Source organism: Doryrhamphus excisus, linkage group LG8 (assembly GCF_037039965.1).
Source record: "Doryrhamphus excisus strain RoL-2023G ecotype Guam linkage group LG8, RoL_Dexc_Guam_v1.1, whole genome shotgun sequence".
Classification (NCBI taxonomy): domain Eukaryota; kingdom Metazoa; phylum Chordata; class Actinopteri; order Syngnathiformes; family Syngnathidae; genus Doryrhamphus; species Doryrhamphus excisus.
The window spans coordinates 10382209-10397820 of record NC_136364.1 but is presented as its reverse complement, the minus strand read 5'-3'; the positions used below and the strand labels follow the sequence as shown (position 1 = coordinate 10397820).

The 15612-nt window shown below is 42.4% G+C and overlaps 1 protein-coding gene across 2 annotated transcripts in view; it reads left to right on the top strand.

The window, feature by feature from the left end:
• The window catches only part of prkd2 (protein kinase D2), a 35066-nt gene that overhangs the window by 13456 nt on the left and 5998 nt on the right, over nt 1-15612 (top strand). Inside the window, exons 2-18 of one of the 2 annotated variants that reach the window (XM_058080525.2) lie at nt 5501-5639; nt 5727-5858; nt 5948-6099; nt 6287-6470; nt 6548-6619; nt 6704-6721; nt 6824-6983; nt 7062-7173; nt 9518-9595; nt 9678-9990; nt 10566-10618; nt 10692-10764; nt 10857-10963; nt 12796-12957; nt 13090-13188; nt 14594-14861; nt 14956-15041. In XM_058080525.2, the coding sequence (XP_057936508.2) occupies nt 5501-5639; nt 5727-5858; nt 5948-6099; nt 6287-6470; nt 6548-6619; nt 6704-6721; nt 6824-6983; nt 7062-7173; nt 9518-9595; nt 9678-9990; nt 10566-10618; nt 10692-10764; nt 10857-10963; nt 12796-12957; nt 13090-13188; nt 14594-14861; nt 14956-15041 (2208 nt within the window). Of the gene's footprint in view, nt 1-5500; nt 5640-5726; nt 5859-5947; nt 6121-6286; nt 6471-6547; nt 6620-6703; nt 6722-6823; nt 6984-7061; nt 7174-9517; nt 9596-9677; nt 9991-10565; nt 10619-10691; nt 10765-10856; nt 10964-12795; nt 12958-13089; nt 13189-14593; nt 14862-14955; nt 15042-15612 lie in introns of both variants that reach the window. The other variant, XM_058080524.2, reaches the window with a different exon arrangement.

Below are 15612 nucleotides of genomic sequence, written 5' to 3'. Positions count from 1 at the left end.
ATACGTATGTGCCCTGTGATTGGCTGGCGACCAGTCCACGCTGTACCCCGCCTCTCGCCCCAAAGACAGCTGGGATAGGCTCCAGCACCCCCGCAACCCTTGTGAGGAAAAGCGGTAGAAAATGAATGAATGACTAAAACGGCACCCCTTTAACTGTAACACCCTTAAAAAGGCCTTCAGAAGTGATCATTTTAAGGCAATATTAAGATGAGAAGCATCGCCATCCGGGAGAAACTCTTGAGTAGAACTGCGGAGAGGACTGGGAGGTTGTCGGGCCATGTCTGGCTGGTCGGGCAGACCCAGGACATGTTGGAGAAACTAAGTCTCTCAACTGAACACCTCGGGATCTGGCGGAAAGAGCTGGATGAAGTGGCTGGGGAAAGGGAAGTCCGGGACCCGTGACCCGAGCTGTGATAAGCGGTCTGATGTCTCATCTGAATTTTTGTGCAACTTTTCCCCAAACTTGGGAGTTAAAGTTTGCTTTGGATTGTTCCACCAAGGTCTATAATTCCACTTCTTTTGCAATATTTGAAACTTCTACCGAGGTTTGGACAGTGCAATGACACAATTAGCTTGTCTATAAAGTATGATTCTCCCGAATAGTTGCACAACTGATGGTGGTGAAGAGGCATGAACCTGATATCGTGTGAACATGAACGGCTGTGTTTGTGCGGCTTTGGCAGCGTCTCAGGAGGGGGAAGTGATGGGGAGGATGAAAAGCAGAAGCGCAGGGCTTCCTCAGCTGCACATTAAAAAGTCATTGTATTCCTCACATGTATATGTTCCTATATTAGCAGCCATATATAGAAAAAGGCATCTATGGCTATTTATGTTTCACATTCATCAGCTTCCAGATAGCCTCGGAGTGTTAACACTGAAAAGGGGATAAAAACTTTCAGTGTTCCGTGGATCATATGACCGAGCGTTCCATGTCAAGGGCATTAATGTGTCCGAGGATGTCCGACGTGTTTGCAGCTCACCTTTCACTCTCAATAGGTCTGTTCTGGGGCATTACACTGATATGCTGCTTCCATGACATCACCCCTTTTTGTGTGTGCAATGCACACACAGAGATACAGTATATGACTTGTTTTGTTTTTGAGCGCGTACGTCCTTTTGTGTGTTTTAATAACGTCTGACCTGTACAGAGTTGTTTGCCCTTGATGACGTTATCGGCAGCAGCGCCCTCAGCAACAAAAAGGTGTGTTTTTCCCCAGATATACTATCTTCATGACACACCGGGAAATTCACTTCATGCAACTGTCATCCATAGGTCTCGCTCTTAGCTGTTGGTGTTTACGTACCTAAAAGCAGTCTCAGAGAGACAATGAACAACTTGATGAACGATAGGTTATACATTTAACGATAGCTAATATTAGTAGATAAACTTTGCAGGACACAGTGTGTCAAGTACATTTGAATGTTGGATTTGTTCCCTTTAAGACAGGGGTGGGCAAACTTTTTGACTCGCGGGCTGCACACACACACACACACTATTTTATGCTTATAATTGTAACCGTCCTTTAATTATTTGTCTAATTTTAAGTGTCATACTATCAGCTGTATCTTCTCATTTCCCTTTCTTCAGGAGCACTTTAAACATCAGACCACATCAAACAACAAAATCGAATTTTATATATATATATTTTTTTTTTTTACTGAATAAGACATGACAATAAGTCATGTTGCCAGCTGGTATGCTAAAAGTTGAAATACTTAAAAGCAACTGGCGGGCCGGATTCAAACACTTGGTGGGCCGCATGTTTGCCCACCTCTGCTTTAAGATGTTTTGCAAAAAAGAATCCAATGTGCACATTTTTATGCAACACTTGGTCAATGTTGACTGACATTAATGAAAACGTTGTATATTTTGGTTCAATAAAGGATGGATTTTAAACTCAAAATTCAGGCATACTGTACACAAAAATCCCCCAAAATTAAATTCAAGGTTTTAAAATGTCTAATATTGACTTAAAATGTGTTTTGAATACGATTTTGAAAGATTTTAAAAATCGATTGTTACCTTCATGTAAAACAAATGTATAAACTTCCGTCTCAATTTGAAATGTTTCTATGACATAATAACAAAACACAACCAAAGTATGCTATATTACCAAAAGTATTTCATCACCCATCCAAATGATCAGAATCAGGTATCCTGATGACTTGGCCTGAACAACAGCAAGGCCATGTAAACTGATGGAGAGGGGTCAGCGGATGTTGAGGCGCATAGTGCAAAGAGGTCGCCGACTTCCTGCACAGTCAATTGCTACAGAGCTCCAAACTTCATGTGGCCTTCAGATTAGCTCAGGTATAGTACACAGAGAGCTTCATGGAATGGGTTTTCCATGGCCGAGCAGCTGCATCCAAGCCATACATTACCAAATCAATGGACTATAGAGCAGTGGGGACGCATTCTCTGGAGTGATGAATCACGCTTTTCCATCTGGCAATCTGATGGACGAGTCTGGTTTTCGAGATTGCCAGGAGAACGGTACATTTGGGACTGCATTGTGCCGAGTGTGAAATTTGGTGGAAGAGGCATTATGGTGTGGGGTTGTTTTTCGGGAGTTGGGCTTGGGCACTTTAGTTCCAGTGAAAGGAACCTTGAATGCTTCACGATACCAAAAAAAATTGGACAATTCCATGCTCCCAACTTTGTGGGAACAGTTTGGAGCGGCCCCTTCCTCTTCCAACATGACTACACTGTTACACTTTGAATATTTTGCGCATTAACAATGGCTTTATAAGAACAAAGGTTCATGACGATTATGCCAAGCACATGCTATGCTCTGTAGATGAGCAGCACAGACACGAATGTCGTCTTGCGGTCAGTCAACTGTATGTGTTGGACACCCTGAATGAGACAGCAAAACCAGCCTGGTTTCTCTGGATGGTGAACTTTGAGTACGTCTTCATCATTGGAGGTTAACCATGGAATATAACTTTCAATGTTCAAGTTTCACTAGTAATAGTGACATTTGAACCGTATGGCAAGACATGGCATTAGTGAGTTTCATAGACCCAAGAAGCTAGTCAAGTCAACCACACAGAGACATTCATCCACTGTCCATGCCACAGATGTCTATCATGTTCCCAGGAGAACAAACAAGATGAAGAAAGTAGGTCATGTCATTAGCATTCTTGTTATCTTTTTCCACTCTCTTATGTTTCTTGCCCTTATTACTTTTCAGTGTTTACGATGGATAGATAGACTGATAGCCACAAAACAACAGGATGGAGATGTTGATGAAGGGGAAACTGGGATAGGTGGTGTTGAGGTAAAGAAGGCCTGGTTCATAATTCATTTCAGGCATAATGGCGTCATTGGCCCGAAGAAGTGCAGGTATAGTGAAGCAACCTGATCCCTGGTAACCCAAATCCTGGCTGGAGACACAACCCAGTCTCCAGGACAAGCGCTCTACACAACGCCGTGTTACATGCAAAGACTCAACTCTACTAAAGCTTCAACTTACAATGTACACAACGCAAATCATATAATTGCAATACAAATGATGACTCAGACAAATGCACACTCACTCGAGCCAGCAGGCAGGAAAAGAAAGCAGTCATTTTCTCAGAGAAGACTCTATAATATTCTCCATAGACAAGTGGCAAAGACTTGTGGTCAGCTAAGACATGACTGCTGGCGTTGTGGTTAGCACACTGTGTACGTATTGGACGACCCATGTGAGACAACAGAGCCAGGCAGGCTGTTTTAGAATGACTGGGGGGCGGGGTGGCTTTTTGGGGTTAAGGTTGCGGGCTTTGGTGTGTTGTTCTGAGGTCTGTGGGTGTTTGTAGTTTGCATTGTAAGTTGTTGCTTCTTTAGGTTTGGCCCTCTCTGGGACTGATGCAGCTATTACAGCAAATTATTTTGTGTGTGTGTGTGTGTGTGTGTGTGTGTGTGTGTGTAGGCAGTCTTTCGGAGTCTGAGGAAAAAGCTAGGCGCCTTTTATATTAAACTCTGTCACACATTGAAAGAGCTTGTCTAGCTGGGCTGCTATGATGGCAACAATTCCTTTGGGCAACATTATCTGGAAACAGGAGTTCAGAACATTCAGGAGGGGGAATCTCCCACCCATCCAAAACCCCATAACCTTTAATTGATACTCAGTCCTTGCCTATTCAGTTACAAAATCAAATCAAAACTCCTATAGTTGGCTTTAAAAGTTGTTTTGTCAGTAGGCAGTCAGGATTGTTTTGTCACATGCAGTGGGTTTATGTGTATTTTAATGTGTATTTTAGGTGTTTAGTAGCAGACTGTGTGGTGAGGAGCAGCAGCCACCACTCGGGCGTGGTGCCCCCACTGTGTCGCTTGGCACTCATGCAAGCCAGGCCTAGATATCACATGTGGTGGCGTGGAGCAACCATTTGGAAACTTCCATTGTGTGTGTGTCTGTGTGTGTCTTCGGGTGAAATTAAGGCAACAAAAAGGATGTGTACTGCTGTTTTTTTACTGTGTGTGTGTGTCGATAAGTGAAAAGGTATGTGTCATTGTATCCTTCCAAGGTAGAGATCAGGGTTCCGCTTCCTGTACACTGCTAGCTTCTGACCATATAGTGGACTTTAACACCAACACAGGAAAAACAACATTCCCTGTTCTTTCCATACATGCTTCATCTTTACTGTAGTGATGATATACTGTAGTTGTCAAAGAAAACAGTAGTTAACTCACTACGACTGCTGTTACTATGAATTGATTGGATTGCCCAATGACACAATGGCAGCCACTGGGATGCAGGAAGCTGCGTTCCAACCGCTATCACCTCTAGTTTTTGGACGACATACCACCCAATAAGTCTATTTCTATTTTCTGTTGTTTTTTCATATACAGTTGTCCCTTGTTAGTACAGTAGGTTCCAGACACGACCACGATAAGTGCATTTACACAAAGTAGCATTCAATGTTTACAAATTGAATATTTTCGTAGTTGGAGCATAAAAAACCTGTTCATGACTTTCTACATACAGCTTTTAAAATTATTAGAGCAATGCTAGACATGATCACTCCAACACTTTAACGCTCTTGATATTCTTTGTTCACATCACATTGCTTCGGTTACAGCATCCCTGCAAGGACATGACAAATGGCCACCCTTAACATTGCAAGCTACAGAGCTTAATGGTTTGCCTTTTCAATGTACTTATTCTAAACTTAGGAAAGTGTTTGAAACGGAATGGGGAAAAGGGATAAAGAAGCCAAAAATATACCACTTCCACACAGAATAAGAGGAGAACCTTTTTTTTCACACAATCTATATGAAAGGTAATGTAATCTAACGTAATGTCTCGTAACATTACTGATGCCTTTGTGACCACAATACTACACATAACCAGTTTTTTAATATTTTTGACGAATAATAGTCATACCATTGTCAACCGTGAAACAGCAATCAGTGAGGAAATGTGTATTATTCATGTGAAAGCGTTTACATTTGTCATTATACAGTTTGTCCTACAAAGCCCTCATGTTTCGTCCTTACACTTCTGTATTACAGTTCCCTGAGTGTGGCTTCTATGGCATCTATGATAAGATATTGTTGTTCAAGCACGACACCTCCACCAGCAACATCCTGCAGCTGGTTAAGGCCGCAAGTGACATTCAGGAGGGAGATCTCGTGGAGGTGGTGCTCTCCGGTGAGTCAATGAGAAGCTGATTCTCCTGGTTGTGTTCCACTATTGTGTCATGTCGTCTGTGGGCATCTTACTCTCACTGCATTGCAGCGGCAGCCACATCGGAAGATTTCCAAATCCGTCCTCATGCTCTAAACGTGCACTCCTATCGGGCCCCGGCTTTCTGCGACTACTGTGGAGAAATGTTGTTTGGACTGGTCAGGCAAGGTCTCAAGTGTGATGGTGAGACCCCCTTTTCATGAGAACAAGTGATGCCATTCACAGTTGATGTCATGCTCACCCGTTTCCTGGTTCCTCGGTGCCCCCTGCAGGGTGTGGATTAAACTACCACAAGCGCTGCGCATTCAGCATTCCAAACAACTGCGGAGCTCGGAAGAGGCGCCTGTCCACCATCTCCCAGGGCAGCAGCCAGTCGGTTTACAGCATCGGGACCACGTCCATCTGCACCGAGGACTCTGGTCTGGTGCGCTCACACACACAAATGGTATTTAGAGCACTTTGAAGAAAATACTGCACAGTTTTTGCATACATCATCGTCATGTAAGGACACTATTCCAAGTGTTATGAGTTGAATTCCAAAACCTCAAGAAAGAATGAGCAGTGCTACATGTTGCTGTTTTTTTATGGTGTATTCATGTACACTAATACAGCCTCGTACCCCGAGTGAAGCCCGGCGCTTCTACAAGGGTCGACCCGTGCACTTGGACAAGATCCTGATGAGCAAAGTGAAGGTGCCGCACACGTTCGCCATCCACTCGTACACGCGTCCAACAGTGTGCCACTATTGCAAGAGGCTCCTCCGCGGACTCTTCAGGCAGGGCCTCCAGTGTAAAGGTCAGCTAATATGCAATAATAGTGCACACTACTGTGTTGGATTCTAATCTTAATGCTTTCTTCTGTGTGGGTTTTAGACTGCAAGTTTAACTGCCACAAACGCTGTGCATACAAAGTTCCGAATGACTGTCTTGGCGAGACCATTGGAGGTAGGTTGAAATGTCACTTGTATCTATAGACTGTCATGCAACAAAAACTGGTACTTATTGCTTATAATCTCTTGATTGTCTTAGAAAACAGAAGCAACAGTGGTAAGTCTGCCTGCATCCTTAATGGTAGAAGTAGAAGAGCAGCCATTTTGAAACACAATCCAGTTGAACGCAACTGCGTTTCCCTCTTTTACCCGGTCCCAGATATGCTGAGTTCCAGCGCGGACCCAGAGGTGCCCATGGACTACACCAGCGACTATGACGCCTCAGACAAGTCATCCATGGATGACTCGGACGAGGCATGCAGCATCCCAGGCTCCTTCTCTCCTGAGAACGACCAGGATGGAGTCAGTGGAGATCAGAGGTGTGGAAAAACAACACAAACATATCACACCTAGCAGATACTTTGTATTTTCACGAACAATTATGTCTTTCTTTGCAGTGTTAACATTCCACTCATGAGGGTGGTCCAGTCAGTGAGACAGACAACCCGTCGATCCAGTACTGCTATCAAGGAGGGATGGATGGTTCATTACAGCAATAAAGACACACTGGTACCTATACCCTCACTAAATCATCACAATTCTCTACTTCTACCTTCTTTTACCTTTCCTGTCCTCAAAGTCGTTTCTCTATGTTGCCCTCTTGTTACGTCCGCTGGATGGCTCTGGAATCCGGCTCCTTTGGCTCTCTCTGGTGGACAGAGATATTAATTTTCATTTTTTATGCTGCTTGTCCTCCAATGAATGCCTTGCTCAAATGCAATGCATTTTTTTTACAGTTTTTTACAATTTTAAACTCGTATTGGTAGATGTTGGTATAATTATCATAATTACCTTTGGAGTTGTAATTTGCTGTGTGATGATTTTAGTGTTATCTGTAAGGCGCCACCGTGAGTCACTGTTATTTTGAGTAATGACCTGCAATTTGCAAAGTTATTGTGATTTTTTTTCATACTTTATTATTGGCTCCTGTTAAATAATGAGCTGCTTGGTCCTCACAGGCTCATGCCATTTTATGTCAAGGACACGTGCGGTTTATACACCGGTGCCGGTGTATATATATATATACAGTAAAGTCTCGTTATATTGATATTACCGGACTATCCATAAATCCGATCCTGCGCCGAACTGCATTAAAAGTGGGCAATAATGCACTCGACATTGTTCTATAGTATAGAACAATGTCGAGCAGCTTAAATCAATCTTTGCTTAAGGATTTCAATACCAAAAAAGAACACGGCGAACGACTGCTTCCAGTCAACTTTATTTTTCACACTTCCACCACCAGAGCACAGCACACACACCGATTCCCGCACTTCCTGGTTCACAGGTCATGCTCAACCCGCCCCACATAGCTGGCCAAACACATGCCTGTATAGAATCTATACAAACGAGAGAAACCACGAACGCCAGCATGTACATATGAAAAACAGTGATTATTGCAAGCGATAAAAAGATATCTGAATACAACACAATTAAATACATGTATTTGTACGCTTGTGTCTTCGTTGGAATAGGTGTGTATGCTATGTCAGTTGGTTCTTCTGTTGCAGGCATGTGTTTGGCCAGCTATGTGGGGCGGGTTGAGCATGACCTGTGAACCAGGAAGTGCGGGAATCGGTGTGTGTGCTGCGCTCTGGTGGTGGAAGTGTGAAAAATAAAGTTGACTGGAAGCAGCCGTTCGCCGTGTTCTTTTTTGGTATTGAAATCCTTAAGCAAAGATTGATTTAAGCTGCTTTTGTATCGATATAAGCAGACCAAATTGGCTGGCGGGAGATGAAAAGGGCATCGTAGTAACCGGATTATCATAATAACCGGGTATCGTACTAACAGAACTAATTATATCATAAAAGACTAGAAATTTGCCGGGAAATGAAAATAGTATCGTAATTAAGATATGCCTTTATTCGTCCCTCAGTGGGGAAATTTGTATTGCACAGCAGCAAGAGTACAGAGTCAGTTAAGCAATAAGTAAGTGTGTGTGTACATATATATACTATATATATGTACACACATATATACACACACACACACACACACACACATATATATATATATATATATATATATATATATATATATATATATATATATATATATGCATGTATATATACACACACACACACACCATATATTCTGGACTATAAGTAGCTCGGACTATCAGTCGCACAATGCCAAAAATGCATAATTAGGTAGAAAAAAACATACATAAGTCGAACTGGAGTAAAAGTCGAATTTTTTGCGGGTAATTTATTTTAAAAAGTACTTGACCAAAACAGACATTACATCCTCTTGGAAGGCAAGTTCTAACAATAAAAGAATAGAGAACAGGCTGAATGGATGTAAGATATGCTAACACAATGGTTATTAGCTACTAATGGTTATTCAGCTACACAAAAAATAAACATGAACAGTGTTGATGTAACAGTTTTTTCATTTATAAGTCGCTCTGGAGTATAAGTCGCAGGAACAGCCAACCCATGAAAAAAAAAACGATATATGAGCAAATGTTTTATTCTGGTAACGGGCTGTATTCAACCACAAAACTGAAATGATTTACAAATATATTTTTGAAAAAACGTGAAATACAAGCAGTGAAATATGACGTGTGAAGTGGTGAGGGATTACTGTATGCGTATGTTATGTGTCATTTTGTGTTGCTCTGCGTTCTACGTTTTACTTAGCTTTCCTATCTTTCTGCATTAACACTCGCTCTTCTTTGTCTTTGTCTGTTCTTGCCTTCTTGCTTGTCACTCCTGAGTTTCCAACATCTCAGCCTGTCACCTGTCACCTGGCCTTTCTTCTTCTCTTCTTTTGGAGATCAACTGTCAGTCGCCATCCTCAACTTGAATGTCGCTGACCTGCGACACCCCCACTCTGATTCAATCCCCAACAGAGAAAGAGGCACTACTGGCGCCTGGACTGTAAGTGCATCATCCTTTTCCAGAACAACACCTCCAACAAATACTACAAGGTAGGTGTTTAATTTTGAGGAATGCCACATTTCAAGTCGGCCGCCATCATTTTGTCTCATTCCTGATGCATCTTTCTTGCAGGAGATCCCTCTCTCAGAAATTCTGGAGGTACGACCTGCCGGCAACTTCACTCTGGTGCCCTCGGGAACAAACCAGCACTGCTTTGAGATCATCACAGGGACCATGTGCTACTTTGTTGGGGAGGACCCCAACACGCTTCCGCCGCTGTCCCCCCAGCAGACTGTCCCGCAGATGCCTCCTTCGCCCAGCCAAGTGGCGCCCAACAGCGGCATCGGCCGCGAAGTGGCCACGGCATGGGAGAGCGCCATCCGCCAGGCCCTCATGCCCGTCATCTTCCAGGATGCTCCTCCAGCCGAGGGAAACACCACTCATAGTGAGTCAGGAGGCACACAAGGTTGACAATATTTAGAAAACACTACACAATATACAACATATGTAGTACATGCTTCAACAAATACAAGTTACTAAAGAATATCCTAGCACTTTCTTCACAGCAATTACTAATAGTTAACATTTAGTTAGCAATAGTTAGCAATAGCATTTTCTAATAGGGAGACAATAACAGAGAATGTGTAATAATGCATAATCCCTCATTTATCACCGTTAATTGGTACCAGACGTTCATTCATTCATTTCAACACTTATCCTCATCGCGGGTGTGCTGGAGCTTATGACAATAATTTGTCATAATCGTAATATTAATTAGTAATAATATTAATATTATAACAAATTCATATTACTACTACTACTACTACTACTAATAATAATAATAATAATAAGTTAAGTGATCTGAGAATGCAGCATTTCGTCTTTGTACTGTTTATAGGACAAAGGTGGGCCGCGGACATTTTTTAGATTTTCAAGTGGGCCCTGAGTTGGTAAAGTTTGTAAACCCCTGCTGTACTGCTGTGTATAATCTACACTGTGACATGCATATTTCCTCCATAGGACAAGCCTCAGTCAGCATTTCTGTGTCCAACAGTCAAATCCAAGAGAATGTGGTATGACTTTTTTTATGTATGTGAATTCTAAAATGCATATGGTTACTAGTGTTCATCTTTTGCTTTCTTGCAGGACATCGGTACAGTGTACCAAATATTTGCTGATGAAGTTTTGGGATCTGGGCAATTTGGAATCGTGTATGGAGGTATGTATCTTCAAATAAGCTTACGTGATGTCATCTGTCGTGTCATATTGCTAAAAACATAAAATCACACAAGTGTACATGTTTACAACCAGGAAAGCACCGGAAGACTGGAAGGGATGTGGCCGTTAAAGTTATTGACAAGCTCCGCTTCCCAACTAAGCAGGAGAGCCAGCTGAGAAACGAGGTGGCTATACTGCAGGTAACTACTTTTATGTATTCTACCACCAGTAACTTCTACCACCAGTACTACATAAGGATAAAATAGAATGACAATGAAACCATGGTCATTTACAACAATTTGATCATACATTAATATGGAATTCATACAACGGTGAACATAAATAATTAACTTTTATTTCTAGGCCAGTGCTTCTTAAATAGTGGGACGGGCAAGGGGGAAACATGTACAAATTAATTGTACTCAACATGGGTATGAATGGGAGTGTGAATGGTTGTTTGTCTATATGTGCCCTGTGATTGGCTGGCCACCAGTCCAGGGTGTACCCCGCCTCTCGTCCGAAGACAGTACGGATAGGCTCCAGCACCCCCTGCGACCCTCGTGAGGATAAGTGGTAGAAAATGAATGAATGAACATGCAATTTGCCTCTTGAATACCCTTGTATTCAAAAGGGTTTTCATGGTATTTCAAAATCAGGGGGGTGCGATAACATTTATGTAATCTATATGACGGAAAATAATTGAGACGAACTGTTCTAAGACAGGCGGCATGGCGGACTAGTGGTTAACGCGCAGACCTCACAGCTAAGAGACCAGGGTTTGAGTCCAACCTCGGCCATCTCTGTGTGGAGTTTGCATGTTCTCCCCGTGCATGCGTGGGTTTTCTCCGGGTACTCCGGTTTCCTCCCACATTCCAAAAACATGCTAGGTTAATTGGCGACTCCAAATTGTCCATAGGTATGAATGTGAGTGTGAATGGTTGTTTGTCTATATGTGCCCTGTGTACCTCGCCTCCCGCCCAAAAGACAGCTGGGATAGGACCCCCCGCGACCCTCGTGAGAAAAAGTGGTGGAATGAATGAATGAATGTTCTAAGGCACATATGTCAGAGTCAAGGCCCGCGGGCCACATCAGGCCCGCGAGAGGGTTTTACCTGGCCCGCGTGATGATATTAATCTATTATTAGATTGGGCCCGCAGATAAACTGTACTACATTTCCCACAATGCAACAGGGACGCGCGGGAGGTGGCTTAATTTATTCAGCAGTCATTCAGCATCAGTCATTACAGCAAAAGTTAATTTACAGATACCCATCAACAATGGCAAAACGGAAGGTGGACGGTGAAAACAGGGGCTTTCAAACAAGGTGGGAGTTGGAGTACATGTTCACGGAGGTAGCTGGAAAACCTGTGTGTCTTCTATGTGGAGAAAGTGTGGCGGTGATGAAAGAATATAATATGAGACGGCATCATGAAACAAAACACACAGACAAAAACAAGATTCTGGACATGGAACAAAGGCTACAGAAGGTCGAGGAATTAAAACGAGGCCTCAAATCTCGACAGAGTCTGTTCAGAAAAGCCCAGTCGAAAAAAAACTCATAACATAAATTTTATGTTATGAGTTTTTTATATAAAGGACATTTGTATTTTGTGCCTGCTGAAATTAAAAATGACTGACAGAGTCATAAGAAAATATTGCTTTATTTATCCAATCATATTGTAATATATTTGTTGTTTTCAGTAGGTTAAATCTTGGTTTTAATGAATATTGGACAGTCCGGCCCTCGGCTTGTTGCCAAATGTTTTATTTGGCCCTCCGTCCATTTGACTTTGACACCCCTGTTCTAAGACAACAAAATAAGCAATGTATTACATGTTTTAACCAGCAGGTGGCGACAAAGTTTTTCAAACGTCACATTCAAATGTTGTGACCTTCTCTAGAGCTCTACTTACCTGAAGCTCAACAGTGATTTATTTTAAAAAGCTTTTTGTCCTTGCTAAAATGTACATTCTCCATCTGAGGAATGTGAATCCTATCATCCCCTCTTTGTCGGAAACCCACTTTCTTTCAGAGTCTGCGCCACTTGGGCATCGTTAACTTGGAGTGTATGTTCGAGACCCCCGAGAAAGTGTTTGTTGTTATGGAGAAGCTCCACGGCGACATGCTGGAAATGATCCTCTCCAGCGAGAAAGGCCGACTGCCTGAGAGGCTCACCAAATTCCTCATCACTCAGGTGTGCATGCATGTCGGCACAGAGGGGATTTACTTTCAGTACTTATGTTTGCATGCCGCTTGTGTTTTTTTTTGCTTTCCGGTTATCGCGTGCTTGTATAGTCTACATCCTGTTTGTCTGATTTTCACACAGATTCTTGCAGCGCTGAGACACCTACACTTTAAGAACATTGTCCACTGCGATCTCAAACCCGAGAATGTGCTGCTTGCCTCTGCTGATCCCTTTCCCCAAGTAGGAAATCACAGTTATTCTTGGGGAATTTTATTAGTGGCCAATGATATTTCAAGTATGTTATACACTTAGTAGAGCACCTATAATACCATACATGCCAAAGATCCTCTATAACAGTGTTTCCCAACCTTTTTTGGTCTTGTGTTCCCCCAGTGTCACGTCAGGGAGTATGGCCCCAAATGATGCACACAGGCAGGAAATGTTGCATATAAAAGAGATGAGTCTTTATTGGTAGTAGTGGAAACAACAAAAAACTATGGTGCGGTTGAAAAAGAACGCAGCACGGCGGCAGAAAGGGGTAACAGGCAAAAAGGCTAGAAGAAACAGGCATGTGACGTGCGTCCATGAGGAGCAATACAACAACGCCCTCCTGCTGCCACAGGTGTACCTAAATGGGAGAGGTGGTGATTGAAAACACCTGTGGCTGGCCGGATAGCTCCTCCCATCAGAGCGGACCAGGGTCTGAAGGCAGAGAGAGAGCATGAGCAGGGATCAAGTATCAACCAGAGAGAAACCAGTAAGCTGCTCACCTGCAGCGGGAAAGGGGGTGACACCCAGAGCCTTTTTGTCATACCACGAGTAGCCCCTTCACTCATACTCCAAAAATAGAATCTAACACAACTGTTATGATTGTGGCACATTTCTGACGCAGGTTATTGTCACCCCAGGGGAACTAGTCGTAGTGCACACCTTCAGTGCAAAGAGTAGCCAAAGATTGTCTATATGACGGGAGCGTGCTAGTGTTTTGTAGGTCCTCAAAAATAGCAGTGAGCCTTGCTCCTAAGAACAGAAGCTTCCTGTTCCAGTTCTGTAAAACGGAAGTCAAAGATCATCTATATGATAGGAGCGCTCTACTGTTGTGAGGTATCTGAATCTTACGTCCTTGTCCAAAAACATGCTAGGTTAATTGGCGATTGTTCGTAGGTATGAATGTGAGTGTGAATGGTTGTTTGTCTATATGTGCCCTGTGATTGGCTGGCCAACAGTCCAGGGTGTACCTCGCCTCTCGCCCGAAGACAGCTGGGATAGGCTCCAGCACCCCCTCGACCCTCGTGAGGATAAGCAGTAGAAAATGAATGAATTAATGTTTTTAACAATATTAGAGATCCCTAGACATGAAATAACACCCCTATAATCACCTTTACGCTCATACTACCCACAGTTCATTATTTTTGTATTTCAGATTATGTTTTATAATACTTAAAATAATGTTTTTAAGGTAAAATTTAAACTTTAAACTATTAAAATAAGATTTTTTTTCTCATAATATTCAAATTTATTCTGTGTGTCTGAGCCAACATTACAATAGGTATCTGAATGTGACGTCATTCATAGGCTGGATTTGGTCCTCTATGGCATCCTTAACCGTATCTCGTATTTTACATCCATTCTGCTCTTCTCCCAGGTAAAGCTGTGTGATTTCGGCTTTGCCCGAATCATCGGGGAGAAGTCCTTCCGTCGCTCGGTGGTCGGCACGCCGGCCTACCTCGCCCCGGAGGTCCTGTTGAATCAGGGCTACAACCGCTCGCTGGACATGTGGTCGGTGGGCGTCATCATGTACGTCAGCCTCAGCGGCACGTTTCCTTTCAACGAGGATGAAGATATCAATGACCAAATACACAACGCTGCCTTCATGTACCCTTCCAACCCTTGGAAGCAGATCTCCAATGATGGTAAACACAGCTGTGGAGGAGCTGTACAAGTTGTAAACATTAGCGGGGGAGGGTTCCTTCATGGCTTTACTTCCATGATGTGTTTGCTTTCCAGCCATTGACTTGATCAACAACCTGCTGCAAGTTAAGATGAGGAAGCGCTTCAGCGTGGACAAGAGTCTCAGCCACGCTTACTTGCAGGTAACACAAACATAAACCGTGTCATGGAGCTCAGACGTAATAAACACCCGTAGACCAGGAGTGTCTCAGCTACATCCTGAAAAATGAAAAGATACAACATTAACTGCATTTCAGCTTTGTTATACGCAGTAGGTGAAAAATAGTATATTATTAGTATGGACTTTGGTCTTTGCTCTTTTTTTCAATTTTCACTGATGCTTTTTTTATTCTTATTTTTATTTTTTACATTTTCCAAATATTTCAACTTTCTAGTAAATTCTTCTTATTGGAATTATGGATTTATTCTCTTCATGTTTTGACTTTATTCCTGTAATATTCTGACTTTTTGACCAACTGGATTTTCCAAAATGTATAACTTTATTCTTTCTTTTGTTTGTTTCTTATAATATTATGACTTAAAACTGTTTTTTCTTGAATATTTCAACTTTTTTTTGTTAGAACGTCTTTTTAAATTTTCTACTGATTTCAACTATTTTCTTCTCATAATATTTTCACTGTATTCCCATCATATCTTCTATTATTGTAAAATAAGTTTTCCACAAGCTAGTTTTCCCAAAAATGTAATTCATTA